This window comes from Bos taurus, chromosome 20 (assembly GCF_002263795.3).
Source record: "Bos taurus isolate L1 Dominette 01449 registration number 42190680 breed Hereford chromosome 20, ARS-UCD2.0, whole genome shotgun sequence".
Classification (NCBI taxonomy): Eukaryota; Metazoa; Chordata; class Mammalia; order Artiodactyla; family Bovidae; genus Bos; species Bos taurus.
In genome coordinates this window covers 4,386,714-4,411,909 of record NC_037347.1, presented here as the reverse complement: position 1 = coordinate 4,411,909, position 25,196 = coordinate 4,386,714, and the positions used below count along the sequence as shown (strand labels likewise).

General features: G+C 49.8%; 1 protein-coding gene across 2 annotated transcripts in view; it reads right to left on the bottom strand.

Moving 5' to 3' along the window:
• Positions 1-3,874, bottom strand: part of NEURL1B (neuralized E3 ubiquitin protein ligase 1B) — a 44,977-nt gene extending 41,103 nt beyond the window's left edge. For both annotated transcript variants that reach the window (XM_002696271.7, XM_059878848.1), the window contains exon 1: positions 3,702-3,874. In XM_002696271.7, the coding sequence (XP_002696317.2) occupies positions 3,702-3,732 (31 nt within the window). In that variant the 5' untranslated portion in view covers positions 3,733-3,874. The remainder of the gene's footprint in view (positions 1-3,701) is intronic.
• Between the last annotated feature and the right edge of the window lie 21,322 nt (positions 3,875-25,196).

Genomic DNA, 25,196 nt, shown 5'->3' with positions numbered 1-25,196 from the left:
ATAAATATAGACCCTCTAAAGGGCATTAGGAGGATCTGAAATGTGATGTGGGTAAAGCCCCTGACTCAGGGCACAGAGCAGGTTGAGCATGCTTCCCATACTCCGGAGCTTCGGGACACCGCTCACTGATGTAACACTAGAGAGGGCTGTTGACTTGGTCGAGCATGGACTGGCTTAATGATTAAACCCAACCAGCAGTTTGAATTCAGCCTCTTCTCCAACCAGAACTACCAGTGAGTCCTAGAGTGAGCCCCAGGGGTGCACGGAGGGAAGGGACTGAAATGGGCTGGTGGGAGAAGGGGGAGAGTGCCTCCCTCCCTCCCTCCCTCCCTCCCTGTGGAATTCTGCTCTCCCCTCCCCCGCCCTGTGTACACTTCTTATTTTTTTTCCCTTGCAAAACCCAGATTAAGGCTAACGGAGTGCAGGAAAAAAAAAAAAAGGCCATGTGGTGGTATTAGAAGAGAGGCCTGGGTCTGCTGAGCCCAGCTTTGCCACTGCCTAACTGTGTGAGTTGGGGCAGGTGTTGCAACCTCTCTGGGCCTCAGTCTCCTCATCTGTGAAGTGGAAGAGAATGACAACTTATTTTGCAGGACTGAACTGAAACTAGAAAGGGAATGGGTAAGCACACAGGAAGAGCATAGCAAACCTGAGTTCCCATGCTGACCCTTAATGCTTGTTTATAGGGCACTGCAAGGGACCGTAACGGTGCTGCCCCTCAGTCGATCACAAAAGACATTCCTTTTGGGGGGGCATTTCCTTATCACATGCAATAGCACAGCAGGTGTACTCTGGGGCACTCAATAAATGGTATCTGAACCATCAGCTGGGAGGCTACTGCATGTCATGGGAAGACTGCAGGACTTTGGAGCTAAATAAACCTGGATTTCAATCCTGGTTCTGCCAATTGGATAAGCCATGTGAAGGGGAATGAGTCATTTTACCTCTCTGAGCCTTGGTTTCCTTATCTGTAAGATGGAGATGATAATGCCCACTTTACAGGGCAGTTGCGAGAACTCAGTTCATTCATTCATTCAACAAATATTTACTGAACATCTATTATGTCCTACCCACTGCTGCAGATGCTGAATATATGGCAGTGAACAAAATAGGCAAAATCCTCCTGGGGGAGACAGACGATAAACAGCTAACTACACAGCCCATGTAGCACGTGGTGATCCACGCTAAGGAAAAACCCAAAGCAGGGGAGGGAGTGGGGAGTGCTGGGGGCAGGGGCAATGACAAGAGCTGCCTGGAGCAGACACCATGTGGAGGTCTGGGGGAAGAATGTTCCAGGCAGAGGGAACGGCAAGTGCAGGAGCTTTAAGGAGAAGTGTGCTTGGCATGTAAATAAAGCCACATATGCAGGAAGCCTGGCATGGAATCCAGGTGCTCAGCAAATGCCAGCTCTCTATTTCAAGTCCCATAGAAGGAACACCACGCATGTGTCCTTTCCCTGAGAATGAAAGCGCAAGGATTTCTATAGGGCAATGCTGAGCCAAGGGCTCTTTCCGCCTAAGATGCAGGCAACATGTGAGCTCCACCACCAGTTTTGGGGCCCCACTGAGCCCGGCTCTGCGCTGGGCAACCAGGGATATAAGATGATCAAGATGTGGTCTCTGTCCTCAGGTAGCCCCAAGGAGAGTCATGGAGGTGGGTGATGACAAAGCAAAGTGGTCCGATGAACATGCAGAGACAAGAAGGTATTGGGGTGGCAGAGTAACAGATGGGATTGGGCGTGGGTGGTCAGGGAAGGCTTCCTGGAGGAGGTGACGACTGAGCCGGGTTTTGAAAGATAGACTAGACAGTGAAAGGATATTCTGGGTGTGGAGAGCGTCAGGTACTGAGCACAGAGGTGTAGAAAACGGCACCGCGTGTGTGAGAAACTAAGTACAGGCAGGTCAGAAAACAACACATGGTTCTTCGTGTTCTTGGCACCTGCAGCCTGATGTGGCGCAGGAATTCCAGTTTTAAACGCAGTGCAGGCTTTAGTCCCAGTGGAGTCTGAATTTTTCACGCTTAGCTACTGCTGTGAGTAACCAACCTTAACCCCAGGTTCCCAGCCCCGGGGTGACCCAGTCCACAGAGAGAGGGCTGAGTGGGATGGAGACTTCATAAATATCCAGCTATATTTAGCCTGCCTGGCAGGCGTCTGTCCCTTCATCTACCCCAAAGCCGACCCACAGGTGGCAGAATGGCTTTTTTTCACTAGAAGAGCATAAATGTTTCTTAATTAAGAAATCTCACAAAGGGGGCTCGTATCTTTGTGGCTGGGAGGACACCTGCTGTTCTATTTGCCAACATCCCCGGACACCTCCAGACTGGGTGGGTGGGTTCTCTCCATCCCCGTTAGGGCCATAGCCCTGGCCATAGGGGGCGTGGCCACACTCGGGTAAGAAGATCTGGATTCGAATCCCACCTCTGTCACTGACTAGCTGGTGACCCTCTGCTGGCAACTTCACCTCCCAGAGAATTGGTGAATTCTGTGTGCATTGGCCTGAAAGCTACCCAGGGGCTTATAAGCAGAAGGAGAGGCTCCTCTTCTATAAGCCAGCTTTGGGAATGCAGGACTCAGCACCATGCATTTCAGTCCCTCCCAGAGGAAGAAACAATTATTTTTTATATATAATTATTTTTGGATATAGCTCTAGAGCAGAGATGGGGTGATACCTTCCTTTCCTCCTAAAACCTCACATATGTGACCCTCACCTTCTGCCCAGGATGCTACAAATGCCCAGCCTTAAGGCAGAATAAAGACTTATTCTAAAGATTTGGGGGCGGGGAGAAGGGTAGGCAGACAGACACAGATCCCAATCTCAACGCGGCCCCCCCAACACCAGCAACATGACCTTGGGTGTGTCATTTCCCCTCCACAGAGCCTCAATTTCTTCAATATAAAACTGGGATACACATCTTTACCGCGAAGCTTCTTTGCATGCTGGGCACTGAGCCTCCAAGCCTCTGAGCAGCGCTGATTTATTCCTACAGTTACCTGGTATTTTCTAGCAAAGCCTTCTCTAGCCCACGCCCACCTCTTCCCAGCTCTGAATCCCCCTACTGTGGCCCTGAAAATTCTGGGGTTGTATTAATTAGAGGGCGATGCGCTCAGCGGCGGCGACTGCGAGGGGTCTAGAGAGCCCCCAGCTGAGCGGACACCAGAGGGGGGCGCAGCCGGGGTGCGCGTGGGAACGTGGCCAAACCAAGCAGCATGTGCCGCGGGGGCGCTGAGCGGCTGGTAACTGAGGTACGCCTGCGAGCACCCCCCGCCCCCGACTCTCAGCCGCTGCAGTCCCGGCACAACGGGCGGCTTCTGGCCGTCGGAAGCTCTGAGAAGCCTGGCTTCATTCACGCCCCGGAGCGCCCCGGGCTCCTTCATCAGCGCCCCCGGGCTGGAACAAAGGCAAAGCGGGGCGCGCAGCATCGCCCCAACGGCCCCTTCGCGCATCTAACCAAAGCCGGGAGAAGGAGCACGGGGGTCCCCAAGGTAACCAGGACGCGGTACCCGCCCTCCCGGAGCGCAAAGCCCAGCCGCTCCACGCGCGCTAAGCCGGGAGTCGGGAGGCACTGGGGACTCTAGCCCACTGCGCCCGCCGAGAGCGCTAAGGGGAGTGGGGGTGGGGTGGCTCTCCGGAAGTCACCCAGAGGGTCCCCCGAGGAGAGGAGAACCCCAGCGCCTGCCTCTCGGGCAGGGCTTCCCGGCGTACCTGGAAGGGTCCTGTGCACCGTGTTGCCCATCGCTGCGTCCGGGCGCGGCGTTGGCGGTGGCGCCGGCGCCCTCGGGACGCAGGGAGGCTAATTACGTGCTGGGCCGGGGACCCGGGCCGGGGTCTGGCTCCGGGGCATCGCGGCTGCACCGGCGAGCCGGCGGGCTGCGGCTGGGGCGGGTGCTGAGAGGGAAGCGGCGGCAGCAGGAGGAGGCGGAGCCACAGGCCCGGGCCCGCCGGCTCCGCCCCCGCCTCCCGCCGCCTCCAACCACGCCGGGAGGGGCGGGACCGCGGCCGCCGCATCTTTTGAAAGTTTGCTCCGGGAGGCGGGAGGGGAACCGCCGAGCATCCCGCTCTCGCCGCTCCCGCGCCCGGGTCAGGAAGGCGCGCTGGGCAGTTGGGTGCCCTTGAGGGTGTCAGGCTCGTCAGCCAGCTGGCCTTTCAGTCATTAATTCCAACGTTTTGAGAAGGCTTCATGTATGCCAGGCTCTGGGCCACAGGGGGCCAGCCCCTCGCCCGCAGAGCTTCTGTGCGGGGGTGGGGGCGTGGGAAGGGTCTGAACGAAAACACCCAGCACAAGGTCACCTTGGACAGTGTAAAAAGCTTAAAAACAGTCCAACCGGGGTAACGGGTAGGGGTGGGACCTTGCACTCACAAGTGGGAAAAACCTAGGCAGGGTCCAAAGATTGGGAGGAGGGAACCTATAAATCATTGATTAAAATATGTATTGAGCACATCCTAGGTGCCATGCGCTGTGCTGGGCACTGCAGATACAGACAATGCATGCTAGTGGTGAAGACAGCAATAACAAACAATTAGGATCAGATAATACAACGATCAAAGCCAGGACGGAAATAAAACAGGACTGAGGGGGTGACTGTGGGGCTTAGGGAGAACCTGGGAGCAAGGCCAGCTCCATCTGAGGAGCAGCAAAGAACCAGCACGAGAAGAGCTGGGGCTGCGTCCCTGGCAGAGAGAGTGACAGGCGTTCCCCATTCATTCATTCACCCCACCTACCCAGTAGGGGAACCCAGATCACACTCAGCAGGGCATGAAGCCTGCTAGCCCCTGGCCTCACAGGACAGGGCTCCATTTTTCAGATAAAAACATTGAGGCTTGGGAGGTGCAATGACTTGCCCAAGAAAAGCTAATTTCAACCCAGGTTTTTTCTGACTCTATTTTCCATGGTCTTGTTTCCTTGTGACTTTATGAAATGTTATTACCCCCACTTCTCAGACAGGCAGATTGAGCCTCAGAGAGTGGAGAACAGGTGCCTCAAATTTCCGAGTAAAGCTGACTGGAGCTGTGTGAATGAAAGGTGGGTATCTGGGAGAGACATCTCCCTTGCACCAAGTTCAGTTTCTCTGGTGCCTTCTGCCTGGAGTGCCTGGTCCATCCCAAAGGGTTTTTGTTCTTCAAGGTCAGCTGAAAGCCTCCACCTCTGGGAAGACGTCTCTATTCCCCACCACCCCTGATTTATCACACATGCTTGAACATAAGGTTGTCTGGTGTCTGAGCTACTGATTTCTCATATTATGGGTGCTCTGTTAGTCATTTCTTTTAATAAAAAAAAAAGAAACATGAGGTCCTGTTTGGGAAAGGTACATTAGTTTCATATACCCTCAATCCATGTGAGTTTGGGATGCATACAGAGGTCAGTATTATTATAAAAGGAGTCTAGAAAAGTTTCCTCATATAAAACAGTGCAATGCAAACAGTATTTTGTGACTACAAGTGTCCCAAAGGGAAGGTCACAAAGGGAGGGTGTTGTCAACAGGCCTTTTAAAGGTCACTTTCAGAGCGCTCAAATAAGTGGCAGTGTTGTGCAAATAAAAAATGCACGCCTGCAAATGAAGCCCCAACTGTCCAAATGCTCTGCAGATGGTACCTGCAGAGGGAGCAGTGTCCCGTGGTCACCTGACACGTGGATCCAAAAGAGCCGTGTTTAACATCTTGGTCCCTGTGGTTAAGGTGTGCTCTGGAAAACCAAGAAGGCTTCCCCCTGCCCTTCCAGCAGGTGATGGTGACACTGGTGTCAAAGCCATGTGCAAAGAATGTGAACCCAAGTAGTTTCTTGAAATTTAGACTAAAGCATTCTTTCCAAATTAATATTTTATATAAAGATGATTTAAAATATTTATCTCTCAGTAAGGTCTTCCCTGGTGGTTCAGTGGCAAAGAATTTGCCTGCCAGACAGGAGACACGGGTTTGATCCCTGGGTCAGGAAGATCCCCTGGAAGAGGAAATGGCAACCATTCCAATATTCTTGCCTGGAGAATCCCATGGACAGAGGAGCCTGGTGAGCTACAGTCCATGGGGTCGCAAAGAGTCAGACACGACTGAGCGACTAAACAACAGTCTCTCAGTAAGGAAATAAATATTACAAATAGACTTCTGACTATCTCACCCCGATCCTTAAAGTTTACATTGTTCACCTTTACTGTGCCTCTTTTATTGGGAGAATAGAGATTGCCCTTAACCTTTACTTGGGTTACCAAATAGTCGAGCATATACAGTAGTTGCTCACTCCTCTGAGGTCCCTCTGCACTTTGTCTTTTCTGTTAATTACATCTTCAGGGGAAGTGGTTGTACCTGTTACCCTTCCACCCTCTCTAGTGGCAGATGAGAAGCGTCCTGTGGGCAGGACCCGGGACATATTCACTTATGAATCCCCAGTGCCCACAGTAAGAGTAGCATACACATTTGAACAAACTGACTGCAGAGAGGCATTGCTGTGAAGTGGGAGGGGAAAGGAAAGAAAGATGGAAGAAGGGAGGGAGGAGGGGATGGAAGAAGGAAGGGTAGAAAAGAGTTGTGAAGGAATGAATTTGGTTGATAGTAGCCCTGGACTGGGGTGTGATCAATAGTGATATGTGCGGGGAGAAACAAAATAGGGATGCATCAACAGAGGTATAGTCCATAGAACGAAGGAGGAGCTTGCTGTTCCAGTGCATGATTAGACCTTTCTGGGAGAAGTTGCTTTGGTTACAGGCACCACGCTTGAGAAGGAAGACAAAGCTGCTTCACAAAGGTGGGTCAGGTGGCTTTGGGGGAGAGGGAGATCCCAGTCACCCAGGAGGTGTGTAAACAGAAGCAGGGGATGCGGAGCATCCTTGGGCTAGGACAGCAGCCTCTAGTCATAACCTCTCCTGGCTTTGACTTTCACACAGCCCCCTCCCCCTTAGCCATATCCAGAATAGAAGAGACAATACTGCCCTCCTTCGGCACCAGGACCCATGCTTGGGTTGCAGGGGCCCCTGGGTGGGGCTGCTTCTCTTGATTGTGCAGTGCTGGCACAGCCTCCCACAGCAGTGGGTAGAGGGAGGGCCTTGGCTGTGCTCCCTGGCATTGCTTCTTCTGGGCATGCCCTCGCAGATCCTGCCCCAGGCATAGCAGGCAGTCAGGTGCACCGAGCTGGTGAGAGTTTTGTCCAGTGTAGACTCCTGGATAAAAGACCCCTTCTTTCAGGGAACCCAAGGGCCTTTGCACAGGCTCCTCCTTGCAGCTCAAGAACACTCAAACCACAAAGCTTGGTTTTCAAATTGTTGCAGGAAACCTCTACTTTTCAGCAAACCCTGATCATCAAACCCTCGATTTCCAAATCCAGTGGTCTTCACCCGCAAAAGCAATATCTTTTTCAGCTCCTGGTTACTAAGTGCCAGCCACGCAGCGGGTATCAGGCTGGACCCTCTGAGTGCTCCTCCTCACAGCCTAGCATTAACGTAATTCCTGTCTGACAGGAGAGGGAAGTGAAGTGCAGTGTGAGGAAGGAACTTCCGAGTTCACCCTGCTAGGAGGAGCAGAACCTCAAGGCTTCTAGCTCTCTGCTTACGCAGAGGAGGAAACTGGCCTCGGAACAACAAAGCCACTCGTCCAGGGTGGCACAGCGGTGAGCAGAGGGGCCATGTGTCTTGAGTTCTAGCTCCTATACCTTCATCCACACCTTGCTGCCCTCAAAGAGCGAATCATGTTTGTGAGCCACTGAATCTGGCCACAGTTTATGCAGCAGCCAAGACCAAAAGGGGAAGAAGCCCTGGCATGTGGCTTTTTCTTGTCCTGTTCTCTTGAGTACTTGGTGCCAGCATCATTTCCAAAGGGGAGCTCATCGCTGATACACAGGAGGAATGAATGGACAGACCCTTCCTCCAGAGTCTCCCTGAAGACACAGCGACAGCATTCAGATGGATGAGTCCCATATTGGCCATCTGAAAAGGCCACGCACTGACATTTTCCTGAAATTCAATGAAGGAGCTCTGCCACAGACTGGGGTCATACATGTCCTGGACTCAGCTTTCTCATAACATACAGACGGAGCTTAGATGCTCTGAGACACACGGTCATGATGGCCATGGAATGGAAGCCTGAGGCAGGGGCTGAATTTGAATCAATTTATGATCCCAGTAACCTGCATTCACTGTGTAATTACAATGCTAATCACAATGCAGTAATAGCTAATAACATTTATTGAGTGTGGTATGCTGTTTCAAGTCCTTTAGATGCTTTAAGCTCACAATGACCCTAGGAAGTAGTGTTACTAGTGTGCCCATTTTATGGATGGAGAAACCAAATCCTAGAGACTGTAGGTAGCTTGCTGTAGCCACGCAGGCAGAGAACAATCTGACTGATCATATTAGGTTCTGATTTATTTAATCCTCACAATAACCCTATGAGTGAGAAAAGGAGTTAAAGGTTAAGGAGCTGTTTTGTATTTTTGCCGTGTAAAATCTTCCTCTCCTCCAAGCAGGGTTAGGGGCGCTTATCATACCTATTCTATAAGGTATGCTGAGAGGCTCAGAGAGGTGCAGAAACTTGTCCAAACCACACAGCCAAGACAGGAGGACCTGGACAGGAGCCCAGCCTGCTCTGATCTCAGAGTCTGTGTGTTTCTCCTGCTGACCCCCCAGGTGGCTGAGAGCTTGCAAAGAGCCCGGCCCGGAGTAACGTGAGGGCTGGCCTGTGCTGACCCACCCCCGGGCCCAGTGCACAGCTTGTCCCAGCCTGTGAGAGCCCACTCTCTGCTGCTACCCTCCCAGAGCTGTAGAGACCCAACAGGAGGGACCTGGATTTTTAAAGAAAAGTTGGAATAATGAATGTGGAAAGGGCCAAACCCTAGGTACGCTACTTACTTACTTCCCTTGAACCTTGCTGGCTGTGCATCTCTGTACAGTTACTTTACCTCTCTGAACATCGGTTGCCTCATCTGTAAAATGCGGATGATAATTAATAATGCCTGCCTGATAGCTGCTGTAAACTTCTAATGAGATTATGATTGCAAAGTGTGTGGCACAGAATACGTGCTCAAGTGCTGAATGAATGCATGGGTTGATGAATCAATAAGTAAACCCCAGGGATGGGGGTTGGATCTCATCCGGAGAGGTTGAGGTGCTGGCTGGGGGCTCGGGCCCTGGGTTCACAGCCTGACTTCCCTCCTGCCTAGCTATGTGGCTTTGAGAGTGTTACTCAGCTTCTCTGTGCCTTACTCCCCTCATGGATAAAACGGGCTAGTAAAAGGACTAGCCTCATTGCATTGTTTTGAGGATTAAATGAGGTAATACATGTCAAGTGCTCAGAACAGTGCCTGGCACATGGCAAATATGCAATGAAACTCAGTCACTGTAGAGAATTTCGGGGAGAATGGCTCCATGTACATGTATGACTGAGTCCCTTTGCTGTTCACCTGAGACTATCACATGGGGACATGACGGGGTCCAGTGGAGGAAGCCTTGGACACTGTGCTGTCTCCTCTCTTGCTGGGGCTCCTCAGAGCTGGGTCAGAGCTGCCAGTTTTGTGGCTCCTGAGCAGGAGATTGGAGGGCTTGTGCCAACCTGGGGACCCGTGGTGCCGCTTCAGACCATGTGAGGTGTGGGTTATGCCTGGCAGGCCTGAGACCAGTGGCTTCCTGCCACCCTCAGGCCCTGCCCTGGTCAGAGCATCATGGGGATCACAGAGATTCTGGGGCCTTGTGGGCTGCAGCAGGCAGCTGAGTGGGGACCCCGGGTTGGCAGGGATCTGGGGCAGACTGGGGTCCAGGGCAGCTGGGGTGTGCGTGTCTCCGTGTGCAAGGCCCTGTTGTCCAGAGGGCCAGGCCAGGCACCGTGGATGTGTTCCAGTGCGCTCTGGGCTGCGGGGGCAAGCAAGGTCTTCCTCCGGCTCTGACGGGGGACGCTGCAGGGAGAAAAAGTCCCGCTCTGGGTCCCTGGCTGGGTGCATACCAGCCCGCTACTGCCCAGCCAAGGGTCCTGGAGTGTGTCACATGCCAACTCTGAGCCTCAAGTTCCTTATCTGTAGAATGGGGTCAGTAGTTCCTAGCATGAGAATGAAATGAGAAGCAGCCTGGGAAGAGGTTGGCTCAGAGTGGATGCTTAGTTCAGACAAGCTGAGGCTAGAATTACTGCGAGTTTGAAGTAAGATCCAGTGAGGAGCACACTTTTGCTCCAAACCACAATCTATAGTATAAAGCGCGATTGGGCTGCATTTCTTTCCAGGAGCCCAGTGACGCTGGTAACGGCCAGGGAACAGAGGCAGATCTTGGTGGGGCAAGTTGGGGGGTGGGGGATGGGAGGGTGAGACCACAACAGCACAGCAGGAACCCCGAGGCCAGGTTGGCATGTTCAAAACTCCCTCATTGTCCTTGCTTGGCTGTGTGATATCTGGCAAGCGACTTCCTTTACTAAGCCTCAGATATTTTTCCTCTGAAAAGGGAGGCGGGCCAGGGTCTGTTGCTGCTGTTGTTCAGTCGCTAAGTCATGTACAACTTTTTGCGACCCCATAGGCTGCAGTATGCCAGGCTCCTCTGCCCTTCACTATTTCCCAGAGTTTCCTCAAATTCATGCCCATTGAGTCAATGATGCTATCCAACCATCTCATCCTCTGGCACCCTCTTCTCCTTTTTCCTTCAACCTTTCCCAGCATCAGGGTCTTTTCCAGTGAGTTGACTCTTCGCATCAGGTGGCCAAAGTATTGGAGCTTCAGCATCAGTCCTTCCAATTGGCAAGAACATGTGAGGTCAGCATTCCTTCTGTGGCTTTAGAACCTGGTGTGGAGACTGGTTCAGAGCAGTCTCCTCATCTCTGGCAGCTATTGTAGCCATCTCAGGAGGAGAAAGGCTGGGGCCTCAGCCTGCTCTCCAGGCTGATGGACTAGACTCCTTATTTATTTAGGGATCCAAGAAGCCACCCCAACCCATACTGGAGGCTCCTCCCCATGGTCTGGTTCACACTCAGAAGTTTCTTCCTCATTGTCTGCCCAGCTTGAAAGGAGGTGTCTGGGCTGCTGGCTGGAGAAGCTCAGACACTGATTGGGACTTGGAAAGCCCAAATCAGCTTGAGGCTTAAGCGCTTACCCACCCAAGACCTCAGACGGGCCTCAGCGTCCTCATCTGTAAAATGGCCATGAAAAATCAGTTTCTGGGTTTTGGGGGATCGGATGAGTGGGGCTGTGACCCTCAGGCCATGGGTATTGCAGCCTTGCAGTCGGATGCACAGGGCCAGGTTGGAGTCTAGGATTTGGTCCCACAGACCTGGGTTCAAATCGCGATTCACTTTCTTACTTGCCCTGGTGTCTCAGAGTGATGGGGACTCAATGACAAGCCAAACTCTTGGGGAACAAGGACACTCTGTAAACAAGGGACATTAATGCTCTCAGAGAAATAGATACAGGAAGGTAAGTATAGTCTTCTCTCTCCCACTCTGCCCCCCACCAATTTCTGGTTCCTGCTTGCTCTGTCCCTACTGGTCCCGTAACTGGGGGAAATCTCCAGAGGACTCTTTAAAACTCCGTCCCACAGGCGTTGTTGGGGCGGTGTTGCCCCCTAGCTGGCTGGGGAGAGTCAGTCAGTGCAGGCAGGATGGGAGGAGCTGGGACTGAGCCAGCAGGGGGCGAGGGGGGCATCGGGAGGAGGCCCCAGAGCTGGTGCAACGAATGGGCTGCAGAAGCCCAGCACCGGGGAGCAGGTTCCAGCTCATCGAGACATTTCCCTCATGGCCTCTTTGCCCGTTTCCCTGATGAAGAAGCTGAAGCTAGGAGAAGGCAAGGATGTGCCTGTGTCACACAGCTGGATGCAGCGGACTCACGCCTGTCGTGGGGCATGTGACTCACCTCTCACCTGCAGAAGGAAGAGGCTCCTCAGGCCAAGAGGAAGGAGACCAGGAGAGGAGGTGTGGGTGTCTCAAAGAGCCCACTTTATCTCCCATCCTCCCGGAGTGGTTAACAGCGGGAGCCCAGGAGGCAGAGGGCTGCAGTTCGAATCCCAGCTTGGGCACTCACTGCCTGTGACCTTGTCTAGCCACGCAACCTCATTGTGCCTCAGGTTCTGTATCTATGTGTGTGCGCTAAGTTGCTTCAGTTGTGTCTGACTCTTTGCGACCCCATGGACTATAGCCAGTCAGGCTCTTCTGTCCATGGGACTCTCCAGGCAAGAATATTGGAGTGGATTGCCATGCCCTCCTCCAGGGGATCTTCCTGACCCAGGGATCGAAACTGTGGTTCTTACATCTTGTGCATTGGCAGGTGGGTTGTTTATCACTAGCGCTGCCTGGGAAGCCCCTGTATCTATGAAATGAGAAAAATGATAGAAGCTCCTTGAGAGGGTTGTGAGGAGAGAAGGAGCTGACGGACCTGAAGCATTTACATGGGCATCAGGAAATAACTCTTAAGAAACACGTGACCCACAGACAGCCATGGTTACAGGTTCTAACTTCTGCTTTGATAGGCCTCATAAGCTTCTTTTTTAAAATGTACTTTATTTATTTATTTTGGTTGTGTGGGTCTTAATTGCGACCCACGGATTTTTGGCTGCAGCATGAGAACTCTTAGGTGCAGCACGTGGAATCTAGTTCCCCGACCAGGACTCAAACGTGGACCCCCCGCATTGGGAACATGGAGTCTTAGCCACTAGACCACCAGGCAAGCCCTGCCTCATAAGCTTCTGTTTGCAATTTTTTGGTCTGAAATCCACATCTTTCTTGAGGAGGTAATGCCAAATGGATGGGGACTAAGCTAAGAAATGCCAAGAGATCTTCAGTACACACCAGTGTGAATTCACTAACACCTCCTACCACAGGTAATGGTTAGTAAACAGGTGTCACTCTCAGAACCTTACAGAGCTCCTGGCCATGATGTTTCCAAAGAGTTTGGAGTCAAAGGAGAGAAAACTTATGTTTTAATGTCAAATGAGAAAGGCTGAACACAGAACTATTAACTCAGAATGATGACAAGTTTATAAAAGCAAAATAAGCAAATACACAATGTGTATAAAAACAAGGTGAAAGGAAATGCATCAAAATATGCCGAGTCATTTTTGCTGAGTGATAAGGCATATGGGCTTTGTTTTCATTCTCTGTCTGTTGGCAGTTTAAAATTTTTTCTATTTATTTATTCATTTTTTGGCTGCGTGGCACATAGGATCTCAGATACCCAACCAGAGATCAAACCCAGGCCCCCGGTATTTGGAGTATGTAGTCTTAACCACTGGGCCACCACGGATGTCCCTGTTGGTAAGTTTTAAATGTTCTGTAATGAGCACACATAAAATTTTTCTGATGGGAAAGAACTCAATAGACTACTTTTCAAAGATAGCATCTTATCTGGAAGCTGAACCACTGCCTGACCCATCCTTAGCATGTTGGGATGGGTTATCAATTTTTTTCAAGCAATGGGACAGGAGTGTGGTGGGTAGTGCTTAGTTCACACGTGTTTACTACGTCCCAGATCTGGGTCAGCTTCCAAGTGTGCAGGGTGTACACGGGAGGTGGGTCTGGGGTGGGGGGAGGCTAGGCACAGCTCAAAGACACCTTGATACCAAGCTGGCAGGGGGTACAAAGAAAACATTCTGGGGACACTGCTGTCGTCACGATTTTGCCATAGCCAAATGTTGCCTGTGTTACCACTCACTTCAGAGTTTTGTTTTTTTTTAATTGGTTGACCTGAAATGTATTCAGAAAACTGTAAACAGTATTGAGAGGAATCCAAAAACTAAGTGGAAGGTATATCATATTCAGGAGTTGAAAGATACAGTATTTTAAAGAAATCAATTCTCTGCAAACTGACTTATACATACATGCATACAACCTAATCAAAATCCTAACAAGGATATGTGTGTGTATGTAACTTAAAAAACAGGTTGTAAAAATCCATGTGGAAATACAAAGGGTAAATGATAGCCCTTTTTAAAAATAGAGAGCAAAGTAAAAGGATTCGCTCTGCTGGGCCCCAATACCCATCATACAGCGGAGTAAGAGATGTGGTGTTTGTACAGGGAAAGACAAATAGACCAATGGAATCGAGACAGATGCCAGACAGAAATCGACTCATGTTCTGTGACAACTGTGACATTACCAAGCAGCGGGGGAAAGGGACAGTCTTTCCAATGCCTTGTGCTGGGCCAGTTGGATACCTGTATAAGAAGAAAAACTTCATCCCTACTCTGTTCACTATCACACTATTCACATCAGTTTCAGAGGACTTGTAGATGTGAATGTTAAAGGCAAAACAGAAAACTTCTGAAAAGCAACATAAGAAAATATCTTCATAACCTCAAAGTGGCTCGAAATACACTTTAATAAGACATAGAAAGTGCTAACCATTAAAATGGATTGATAAAATTGACTGAATTAAAAGTTAATATTCTTTTTATCAAAAGATATTAGTGAGAAAATTAAAAGGCAAGTTACAGAGTGAGAAAAAATACATCGTACACTACAACCAACCAAGGACTTGCTCGTTTCCAGAATAAATACAACTACAGACTGATATGAAAAAGACCAATAACTCAATATAGCCACCTTGTTTCATCAAGCTTTGCTTTTTCGTTCTTCATAGATACTAAGTGTTTTACAATTTGAAGGTTTATGGGACCCTTGTGTTGAGAAAATCTATCGACACCATTTTTCCAGCAACACAGCTTCACTGATGTCTCTGTGTCACATTTACGTAATTCTCACAATATTTCAAACTTTTTCTTTATGGTGACCTGTGATCAGGGGTCTTTCTTGTTACTCTTGTTATTGTTTTGGAGTGCCATGAACTGCTACCACTACAAGATGTTGTGTGTTCTGATGTTCCACTGACCGCCTGGTCCCATATCTCTTCCTCTCCTCGGGTCTCTCTATTCCCTGAGAAACAATCGTATTGAAATTGGGCCAGTTTAATGACCCTACAACAACCTCTAAGCATTCAAGTGAAAGGAATAGTCACGTGTCTCTCACTTTAAATCAAAAGCTAGAAATGATTACGATTAGTGAGGAAGGCATGCCAAAAGCTAAGATAGACCAAAAGCTAGGCCTCCTGTGCCAGACAGTTAGCCTCCTGTGCCAGACATGTGAACGCAAAGGAAAAGTTCTTGAAGGAAGTTAAAAATGCTATTCCAGTGAACACATGAATGATTAGAAAGCTGAACAGCCTTGCTGCCAATAAGGAGAATGTTTTAGAGGTCTAGATAGAAGATGAAACCAGCCACAACCTTCTCTTAAGGCAGAGCATAATCCAGAACAAGACCCAAACTCTCTTCAGTTCTCTGAAAGCTGACAGAGGGGAGAAAGCTGCAGAAGAAAAGTTTGAGGGTAGCAGAGTTTAGCTCATGAGGTTTAAGGAAAGAAACTGTCTCTATAACATAAAAGTGCAAGGTGAAGGAGCAAATGCTGATGCAGAAGCTGCAGCAATTATCCAGATCTAGCTAAGAGAATTCATAATGTGTCTATACCAAACAACACATTTTCAGGGTGGACAAAACAGTCTTTGACTGGAAGAAGAGGTCATCTAAGACTTTCATAGCTAGAGAGGAGAAGTCAAGACCTGGCTTCAAAAACTTCAAAGGACAGGCTGACTCTCTTTTTAATGAGCTAATGCAGCTGGTGACTTTAAGTTGAAGCCAATGCTAATTCACCATTCCAAAAATCTTGCAGCCCTTAAGAACTGTGCCAAATCTACTCCACATGTGCTCTGTGACTATAACAATAAAGCTGGGATGACAGCACGTCTGTTTACAACATGGTTTACTGAATATTTTAAGCCCACTGCTGAGATCTACTGCTCAGAAAAAAAGATTTGTTTAAAAATATTACTGCTCATTGACAATGCATGCACCTGGTGACCCAAAATCTCTGATGGAGAAGAACAACAAGATTAATGTTTTCCTGCCTGCTAATGTAGCATCCATTCTACAGCCCATGCATCAAGGAAGGCTTTGGATATTCAGGTCTTCTTATTTAAGGCTATAGCTACCATAGATAGTGATTCTTTTGATGCATCTGGGCAAGGTCAGTTGAAAACATTCTGGAAAGGGTTCTCCATTCTAGATGTCATTAACAACATTCATGATTCATGGAAAAAGTAAAACTATTATCATTAATAGGAGTTTTTTGAAGAAGTTGATTCCAACCCTCATGGATGACTTTGAGGGGTTCAAGACTTCAGTTGAAGAAGTAACTTCAGATATGGTGGAAACAGCAAGAGAACTAGAATTATTAATAGAAGTGGAGCTGAAGATGAGGCTGAATTGCTGCAATCTCATGATAAAATCTGAATGGATGAGGAGTTGCTTCTTCTGGATGATGAAAGAAAGCGGTTTCCTGAGATGGACTCTTCTCCTGGTGAAGATGCTGTGAAGATGGTTGAGATGACAATGCATGGTCTAGACTACAACATAAGCTTGGTTGCCAAAGCAGCAACAGGGCTTGAGAGGATCGATTCTAATTGTGAAAGGTGTTATACCGTGGGTAAAATGCTATCAGAGGGCATTGCTTGCTACAGAGAAACCATTCATGAAAGGAAGAGTCAACTGAAGTGGCAAACTTCACTGTTGCCTTATTTTAAGGAATTACCATGGCACACTAACCTTCAGCAACCACCGCCCTGCTCAGTCGGCAGCCACCAACATGGAGCCAAGACTCTCCACCAACCAAAGGATTACGTCTCCCTGACGGCTCAGGTGTTGTTAGCATTTTTTATCAATAAAGTATTTTTAAATTAAGGTTTACCATTTTTAGACATAATGCTATTGCATACTTAATAGACTACAATATAGTGTAAATATAACTTTTGTATGCACTGGGAAACCCCAAAATTCATATGACTTGCTTTATTGCAGTACTCTTGCCTGGAAAATCCCATGGACAAAGGAGCCTGGTAGGCAGCAGTCCATGGGGTTGCAAAGAGTCAGACACGACTGAGCGACTTCACTTTCAGTTTTTACTTTCATGCATTGGAGAAGGAAATGGCAACCCACTCCAGTGTTCTTGCTTGGAGAATCCCAGGGATGGGGGAGCCTGGTGGGCTGCCATCTATGGGGTTGTACAGAGTCGGACACGACTGAAGCGACTTAGCAGCAGCAGCAGCTTTATTGCAATGTTCTCTTTTTTAAAAGATTTTTTGATGTGGACCATTTTTACAATCTTTATTGAATTTGTTACAATATTGCTCTTGTTTTATGTTTTGGTTTTTTGGTCACGAGGCATGTGGGATCTTAGTTCCCCAACCAGGGATCGAACCCGCACCCCCTGCTTTGGAAGATGAAGTCTTAACCACTGAACCGCCAGGCAAGTCCCTGCAATCTTCTCTTTATTACAATGATCTGGAACCAGACTTTCAACATCTCTGAGATATGCCTTTATAAAAACAAGAGAAAACCAAGAACTTCACAAGAATATTCCAATTGCCAATAAATATATAAAATAGTACTGAATCTCATCAGTAATCAGGGAAATGAAAAAAATCAAAGTCACAATGGATAAGCATGGCACCCCAGCCAGGCTGGCTAAAATGTAAATTTTTGACAACCGAGAACTGGCAAGGATGTGGAGCAACGGGAACTCTCACACGCTGTCGATGAGACTGCAAAGTGGCGCAGTCACTCTCTGGAAAACAGTGTTAAGTACTGTTAGAGTTATATATATACATACCCCATGATCCAGCAAAACCCTCCTATCTACTGACTCAACATCAATGTCTATTTATATGAACCTAGAGACCTGTTCATGAGTGTTCCTAGCAGTTTTGTTCAAACAGCCTCAAACTGAGAACAACCCAAACGTCCATCAACAGCAGAATGGTCAGTATGCTGGGGTGTACTCAGACAATGGAATATCACTCAGTAACGAGAATGAAGTCCAGCCCACATACCAACCTGGAGGACTCAGCCACATAACGTCCTGTGAAAGAAGCCAGGTACTAGTGAGTACGTATGACATGACTTTATATGATGTAGAGAAACAGGTATGTGTAGGCTATAAAAGTGGACAGAAAAGTAAGACCTGACTATCATAAAACTCAGAGTAGTGGGCACCTTTGAACAGGAGGGAGGGGTGCCAATTGGGAGGGACCCAAGGGAGGGGCTTATGGGGAGCTAGAAATGTCCTATTTCTAGACCTGGATGTTTGCTTTTTGATAAATTATTGAGCTGCACACTTCAGTATTGATGTGAGCTTTGCTGCTGCTGCTAAGTCAGTTCAGTCGTGTCCGACTCTGTGCAACCCCATAGACGGAAGCCCACCAGGCTCCCCCGCCCCTGGGAGTCTACAGGCAAGAACACTGGAGTGGGTTGCCATTTCCTTCTCCAATGCATGAAAGTGAAAAGTGAAAGGAAAGTCGCTCAGTCGTGTCTGACTCGTAGCGACCCCATGGACTGCAGCCCACCAGGCTCCTCCACCCATGGGATTTTCCAGGCAAGAGTACTGGAGTGGGGTGCCATTGCCTTCCCCGGATGTGAGCTTTAGTCACACACAATACGGTTTCCTGGTGCCTGTTATATTTCACAACAAAAAGTTTAGTTTTCTTTTAGTACAAAAAGAAAAAGTACTTCCAGGGCACGAGAGGGAAGGCCATTTGAAACAATCTAGTTCTGGAGGGAGGACCCTGAGGCAGAAAAGCAAGGTAGTGTCAGTAAGAAACACAGATGGCATCACTGAAGTCGTTTCATCTGGGATGGCTCAGTCGTAAAGACTCCTCTTGCCAATGCAGTAGACGCAGGTTCAATCCCTGGATTGGGAAGATCCCCTGGAGGAGGAAATGGAAACCACTCCAGTATTCTTGCCTGGGAAATCCCACGGATAGAGGAGCCTGGCAGGCTGCAATTCTTGGGGTCGCAAAGAGTCGGACATCACTCAGCACACAAGTGTCATATGCCTTATCCGTCTTAGAAACGGAATTCACGAGAGAGAGGGGTGATGCAGAGGTGTACACTAGCATGTTTACAAACTGGAAAATAAATGCATGTAGATTTCCAACTGAAAGTCAGCCACCCTGGCTGCGCTGTTTGGTAGAGATGGTCAGCTGTCCAATTTTCGAGATGGAGTTTTGGGAAAGATGTACGAGTGGGATCTACAGCTCCAAGGTCAGGGTGAGATTTTACTTAAAGCATCTGTGGGGTACACAGCATGCTGGAAGTTTTGTAACTATTTACTTTTGTGGTAAAAACATTTAGGTGATGACTAAAAATACTTTTATGTCATAGGTAGCTTTCAAAGTTCTTTCAGGGGCGATGAGAGCCCCCAGTGTGAAGACCCCTGTCTTGACAGGTGTATGAATAGACAGAGAGAGGCAAGCCAGGCCCTCCCGGGGAGGAAGAGCATGGGCAGAGGCCTGGCAGGGCAGTTGTGCTGGGAAGGAGCTGGGGGAGGAAGGACAGTGGGGGTCTGGTCTCTGGGGGAGGTGAGCAGGAAGAGGCTGAGGGACTGGGGAGGCAGAGCCCCACGGGGCCAGCAGGAAGAAAAGGCGAGGGGCTGGGAGCCTCTAAGGGAAGAGGTGGCCAAGCAGGTGTAGGAGAAAAAAGCAAAGAAAGGGCCTCCCAGGCCGCCTGCTGTGTGTGGCCCCAGCTCTTGAAAAGATCCAATAAAATGGCCCCCCTCCCCTTCTCCACTTTTCAAGCGGCTGCCTTGAAAAGACATTGTGCCCACCCCTCTGCCCCCAGCTCCCATGCCCCACTACCACCAGGGTCTCCCGGCAACACTAGTCTTTCCTGGCCAGATGGGGGTACGGGGTGGCACACAGCGGGGGGAAGTGGAAGGCCATCCAGCCACCTAGCCCTGTGCCTGGGGACAGAAACCGCTGGGGGTGACTCTATCCTTCACATCTCTTTTTGGAAAATTGTTCACACAAAAGACAGTGGCTATAATTAAAAATTAAAATTTCAAATAATGCCAACATTGGCAGAAAGATCAGAGACATTGTGCTCTCTGTAAGTCTCCACTGCAGCCAATCCGCTATGTATTCTTGCTACCGCTGGTCAAATTCTCCCCAAAAGAAAAATAGCCAGGTCTTCGGAATCAGTCAGTCAGGATGTACATCCCAACTCGGCAACTGCTGTGTGACCTTGGACAAGTTTTTTACCTCTCTGAGTCATATTTCCTCATCTGCTAAATGGAGCTAGGTTGAATACCAATTTCAGAATACTGATGCAATGCTCTGGGTCCTCCACAGCTTGAATCTCCACCCCTATCCCCACCCTACCCTGACCAAAGTTGAAAGAGGTGGGTATGTCACCATGGGGAGGAGAGTGGAACACTCTGGATACTGTTCCTGGTTCACCCACACTCTCAGAGGGAGCTGAGGCCCCTGCACTAAGGAACATGCATTCTAGTGAACAAGACAGACAAGAAACCAGTGGGATCCATGGAATGAGGGAAAATAAATCAACAGGAAGTGCGGGTGGCCTCTCCAGCCAGGCAGTCCGGGAAGGCCTCTCAGAGGAGGGGACCTTCAAGGGAAGCAGGAGGAGGCCAGGTGGACATCTAAGGAAAGGCACACCAGGCAGAGGGCCTGCAAGGGAGGTGCCAGAAGGCGGCCGGGTGCAAACACTGCCCCTGACACAGGAATCACTGAGGAAGGGACTCAGAAGAACAAAGAACCTCGCTCAAGGCCACCGAGGAGCTGAGTGGCTGAGATAAGAGTTTTCAATCCAGGCATTTCTGACCCCAGGGTCCTTGATCTTGAAGCCTTCCCAGCTGAATGCTGGCTGCCTAGCACCCCTCACCTTATCAAAAGGTCATAGTAGGGGTGTAGGTGGGGGTGCAGGAGGGGTCTTGCTTAGTCAGCCCTGTGGTCCCCTCCTTCTGGCTAGTCTCTCCAGAACCCTGTCCCTCTGGTCTCCGCTGCCCCTGAGCTGGACGCTGGGTGAGGGTTCCAGAACCGCACATCCCTCTCAACGGTCCTGCCACTCTTGGCCACCCTGGCAGAGACTGGGATTCCTGCATGGCCACTGGTATTTTTGCCACCTTCTAGGACTCGAACAGCTGAGTGCGCAGAGCCATCTTTGACTTGGGCTTCCTGCCAGTTGCAGGCCATTCTCTGGCCTCAGGCGCCCTAATTGAGGACTAGGGTCGCTGCTCAATATTAATAAGCAAACTAATGAGTGAGGAGGGAGTGACTGAATGAATGAAAGGGATGCTCAAGCAAAGGAGAGTGCTGGCAGGCAGGAGGCTCCAGAGAGGTCAGAGAGGGAAGCCGGTGGGTGGGTGGGGCATGCTACAAAGGGCCTTACTCAGCTGGGCCTCCTTAAACCCCACCCCGAGTCTCCTGTGCCCAACTGTGAAATGGACCCATTATGGACTCTGCGAGCAGTGAATGCCTCTCCCTCCTCCTGGCTTAGTTCTGGCCCCTGGCTCTGAAGGCCTCTGGCCGCACTTGAACTCACAAACGCAGGAGGAGAGCCGCAGGGATGACAGCTCCTGTTTGCAGTGCACACCCCCAGCCTGAGGGTTGGCACTTCCGGCCTCTTAGCAGCCCTCACAGTCGTGCTGGATCTGGCATCCCAGCGGAAGGATACGCGAGGGGAGGGGGAGATGTCGGGTCCGTCCTGGGAGTCCTACTGCGCCGGCCCGGCCCGGCCCGGCCCGGCCCGGGGTGCACTCCCCGCCCCCAACCCTCTCCCTCCGCCCCTGGCCCCGAGGGCAGGGCCTCTGTGGCCACAGATCTTTCCCCAGGCGAAGCTCATCCTGACTGGTCTCTATGAATCTCTTCCGACCTTCAGCCCGACTGTGGGGGTGGGAAAGGCGGGGGCGATATTTCAGGACCCATCACATTGCTATTTTTAGGAACCGAGCTGCATGTACCTGTCCCGCATCCCCGCCTCCGCCACCGGGAGCAGAAGCTTAGATAAACATCCGTTCACCCCAAATAATTCCTTAAATAAAGCAGTTACATTTCGGCATCCCCTGTACTGGAAATATATGCTCCTTAGATTTTTAATATCACATGCAGTCTGCATAATTTTAGCCCGAGTGCCTCAGCTGTTGACTGTTTTATTATGTGAGTCACTGTTTGGGGTGTGACGATAATGGGAAGAGACTGGCGGGCTCAGTGGGTGTTGGAGCCCTGGTGCTCAGTCCTGGTGGTCTGTGGGAGAGGCCTGGGTTCTCATCCTCCGGGGAAGGGGCAGCAATCACGGTGAGGCCAAGGACCTCCTGAGCTGGGCTTCCCCAGTCTGCTCTGCTCCCAGTAGGCAGAGTCCTCACCCTGCCGCGTGCCCTGGTTGAACCCTCCTGTGGAGTCCCCTCCAGTGGATAAAAGCTCACCTCCTGACCTGCCCACAAGGCCCTCCCTGATCTGGCTCCTGGGGACCTTGCCCAACCACCTGGCATCAGGCTGGCCTGTATTCTGCGTGCTCTTTAAGTACTCTGAGCATCACCTAGCTTCAGGGCCTTTGCACCTGTGGTTCATCCCACCTGGAACTTTTCCCCCCAGATTCCAAGTGGCTTCGTCTCATGATGCACGTCTCAGTTCCTGTCCTGTCCTCAGGAAAGTCCCTGAGACCTTGACCGTCTCGACTAATGGGGCTTAATCTTCCTGCCCCTCTTCTCTCAGGATCAGGTTGTCTCAGCCTTCTATTTTTTTCAAACTTATGCACTTAAAATTTTTTAATTAATTTATTTTTAATTGAAAGATAATTGCTTTACAATATTGTGTTGGTTTCTGCCATAAATCAGCATGAATCAGTCACAGGAATACATACGTCCCCTCCCTCTTGAGCCTCCCTCCCAGCTCCCTCCCCATCCCACCCCTCTAGGCTGTCACAGAGCCCCAGTTGGAGCTCCCTGAGTCACACAGCAAATTGCCACTGGCTGTCTATTTTACATATGGTAGTGTATATGTTTCCATGCTGTCAGCCTTATGTTTTATTGTCTTCAAAGACTTTATGTAATTCAGATAGGGTTACTTGTTTATCATCTTTTTTTCCCTCTGAAAGGCCAGCAATACAGGAGCCAGAATCGCATCTGACTTGTTCACCGCTGTACCTTCAGATGTGAAATATAGAAGGTACTCAATAAATCGCTGTTGAACCAATGAATGAGCCCTCAGCAATGCTATTGCTATTTCTCCCATGTTATATTTAATAGATGAAGACACTGAGACCCAGAGGGGTTAAGCGACTTGTCCAAGGCCACACAGCCTGTACATGGGCATCCCCCTGGGCCCGTGAGCCCCGCAGTAGGTCTGGAGCTGAGAATCCCCCACAGAGCCCAGACCCTCCTTCCCTGCTCAGTGAACAAACCTTGAGGGACATGCGGTGAAAGGCTGGGGAAAGTCTGCCTAATTAACCAGTGCGGGGGCTGCCAAGCGGAGAGGGTGGGCCTTTGATCACAGCCCTCGGGACAGGAACTCCACCCATAAGGATGACTGTGTCATTTGGGCTAGCAGCACCGACAAGCAGACACCAGAGTTTGCTGTCATCAAGTCGGGTTATTACAGGGCATCACTGCCACCATAAAGGGCCTTGGAATGAAGGTGACGGGAAGAGAGCTTTTTGGAAATTTCCGAGCCAACTCCCAAGACCTTCCACCAGCTTAGAGGGAAGGGAGCTCGCGCTTACTGGGCTCCTTTGCTTTTGTTACTCAGTTGCTCAGTATGTCTGATTCTTTGCAACCCAAAGGACTGCAGCACGCCAGGCCTCCCTGTCCTTCACCGTCTCCCTGAGTTGGCTCAACCTCACATGCATTGAGTCAAAGATGCCATCCAACCATCTCATCCTCTGTCGCCCCCTTTTCCTTCCCTCAATCTCAGGGTCTTTTCCCATGAGCCGACTCTTCGAATTGGGTGGCCAAAGTATTGGTACTTCAGTCCCAGCATCAGTCCTTCCAGTGAATATTCAGGGTTGATTTCCTTTAGGATTGACTGGGCTCCTACTGTGTGTCAAATGCCACACTAGGTGCTTTGCTTACGCTTTCCCATCAAATCCTCCCTGCCAACGTGGGAGTCACGTACTGGTGCCATGGTGCACCAAACACAAGATGCTGTCCGTCATAAGATGCGTTTTGATTTCAGACACGCTGAAATGTGAACAAGCGTGACTTGTAGAATCTGTGAAACCTGGAATCGCTTCATCTTACAAAGACACCCAGGCTCAGAGGGGACCAGTGATGATCAGTCAGCGTCCTCCAAACTGCTTGGTCTGGTTCCCTACCCTCTCCACCATGCATTCAGCTGCCAAGCCTGTCTGCTGTACCTTCTGCCTGGACCTTCCTGGTCACCACCCCACTTCAGCCTGGTGAGCTGCATGGCCCGGACATGACCCCGTCTTTGACTCTCCCTGGCTTTGGCACTCTGTGGATGAGTCTCTGTTGGCAGCTTGATCTGGAAAGCAGTTCATCGGTTCTTCCAGGACTCCCCCATCATCTGTCAGAAGTCACATAGGTAGAGTCACCTGAGGGGCTCTGTTCCTCTGTGTCACGGATGTAAGAACCATGAGAGGCGGGCGTCTGAAATGCAGAGTCCCGACCCTTGACCTTAGAATTCCTGATTCTAGGTCTGGGTGAGGCTCTGCAATCTGGGTTTCTACAACCCCACCCTGTGATTCCCTTGTGGGAGGCTTTCCAATTCACTGCCTTAAGCTTTAGAGTCTGAGGTCATTTTGACTAGCACTAAGGCCCCCAGGCGTCTGCCCCATGAACTGAGCAATCAGCGCCCTTCTGGCTGTAAAGTGGGAAAGCAATACAACAGTAAGCACAGCTGCCCAAAACATTTACTTCTATATTACACCATCCCACCCAGGCTGACCTACCTGTTTATTCCCACTGGAATCAAAGCTTAGCCCTCCTAAATCAATTTTACTTTGATAAGAAAAAATAAAATTAAAAAAATAAGTCATGAGGATGTAAGGTACAGACAGCATCAAGAATGTAGTTAATAAAACTGTAATAACTTTGCATGGTGACAGATGGTTACTAGACTTACGATGATGATTTTGTAATGGATTTCAACATAAAATCACTATGCTGTACACCCGAAACTTGCTGTACAAGTTTCATCACGTTGGACACCTGGGCTTCCCGGGTGGCACTAGTGTTAAAGAACCCGCTGCCAACGCAGGAAACATAAGAGATGTGGGTTTGATTCCAAGGTGGGAAGATCCCCTGGAGGAGGGCATGGGAAACCACTCCAGTACTCTTGCCTGGAGAATCCCATGGACAGAGGAGCCTGGCGGGCTGCAGTCCATAGGGTCGCTAAGAGTCAGACACGACTGAAGCAACTTAGCAAGCAGGCACACACACCTGAAACTAACGTAATAT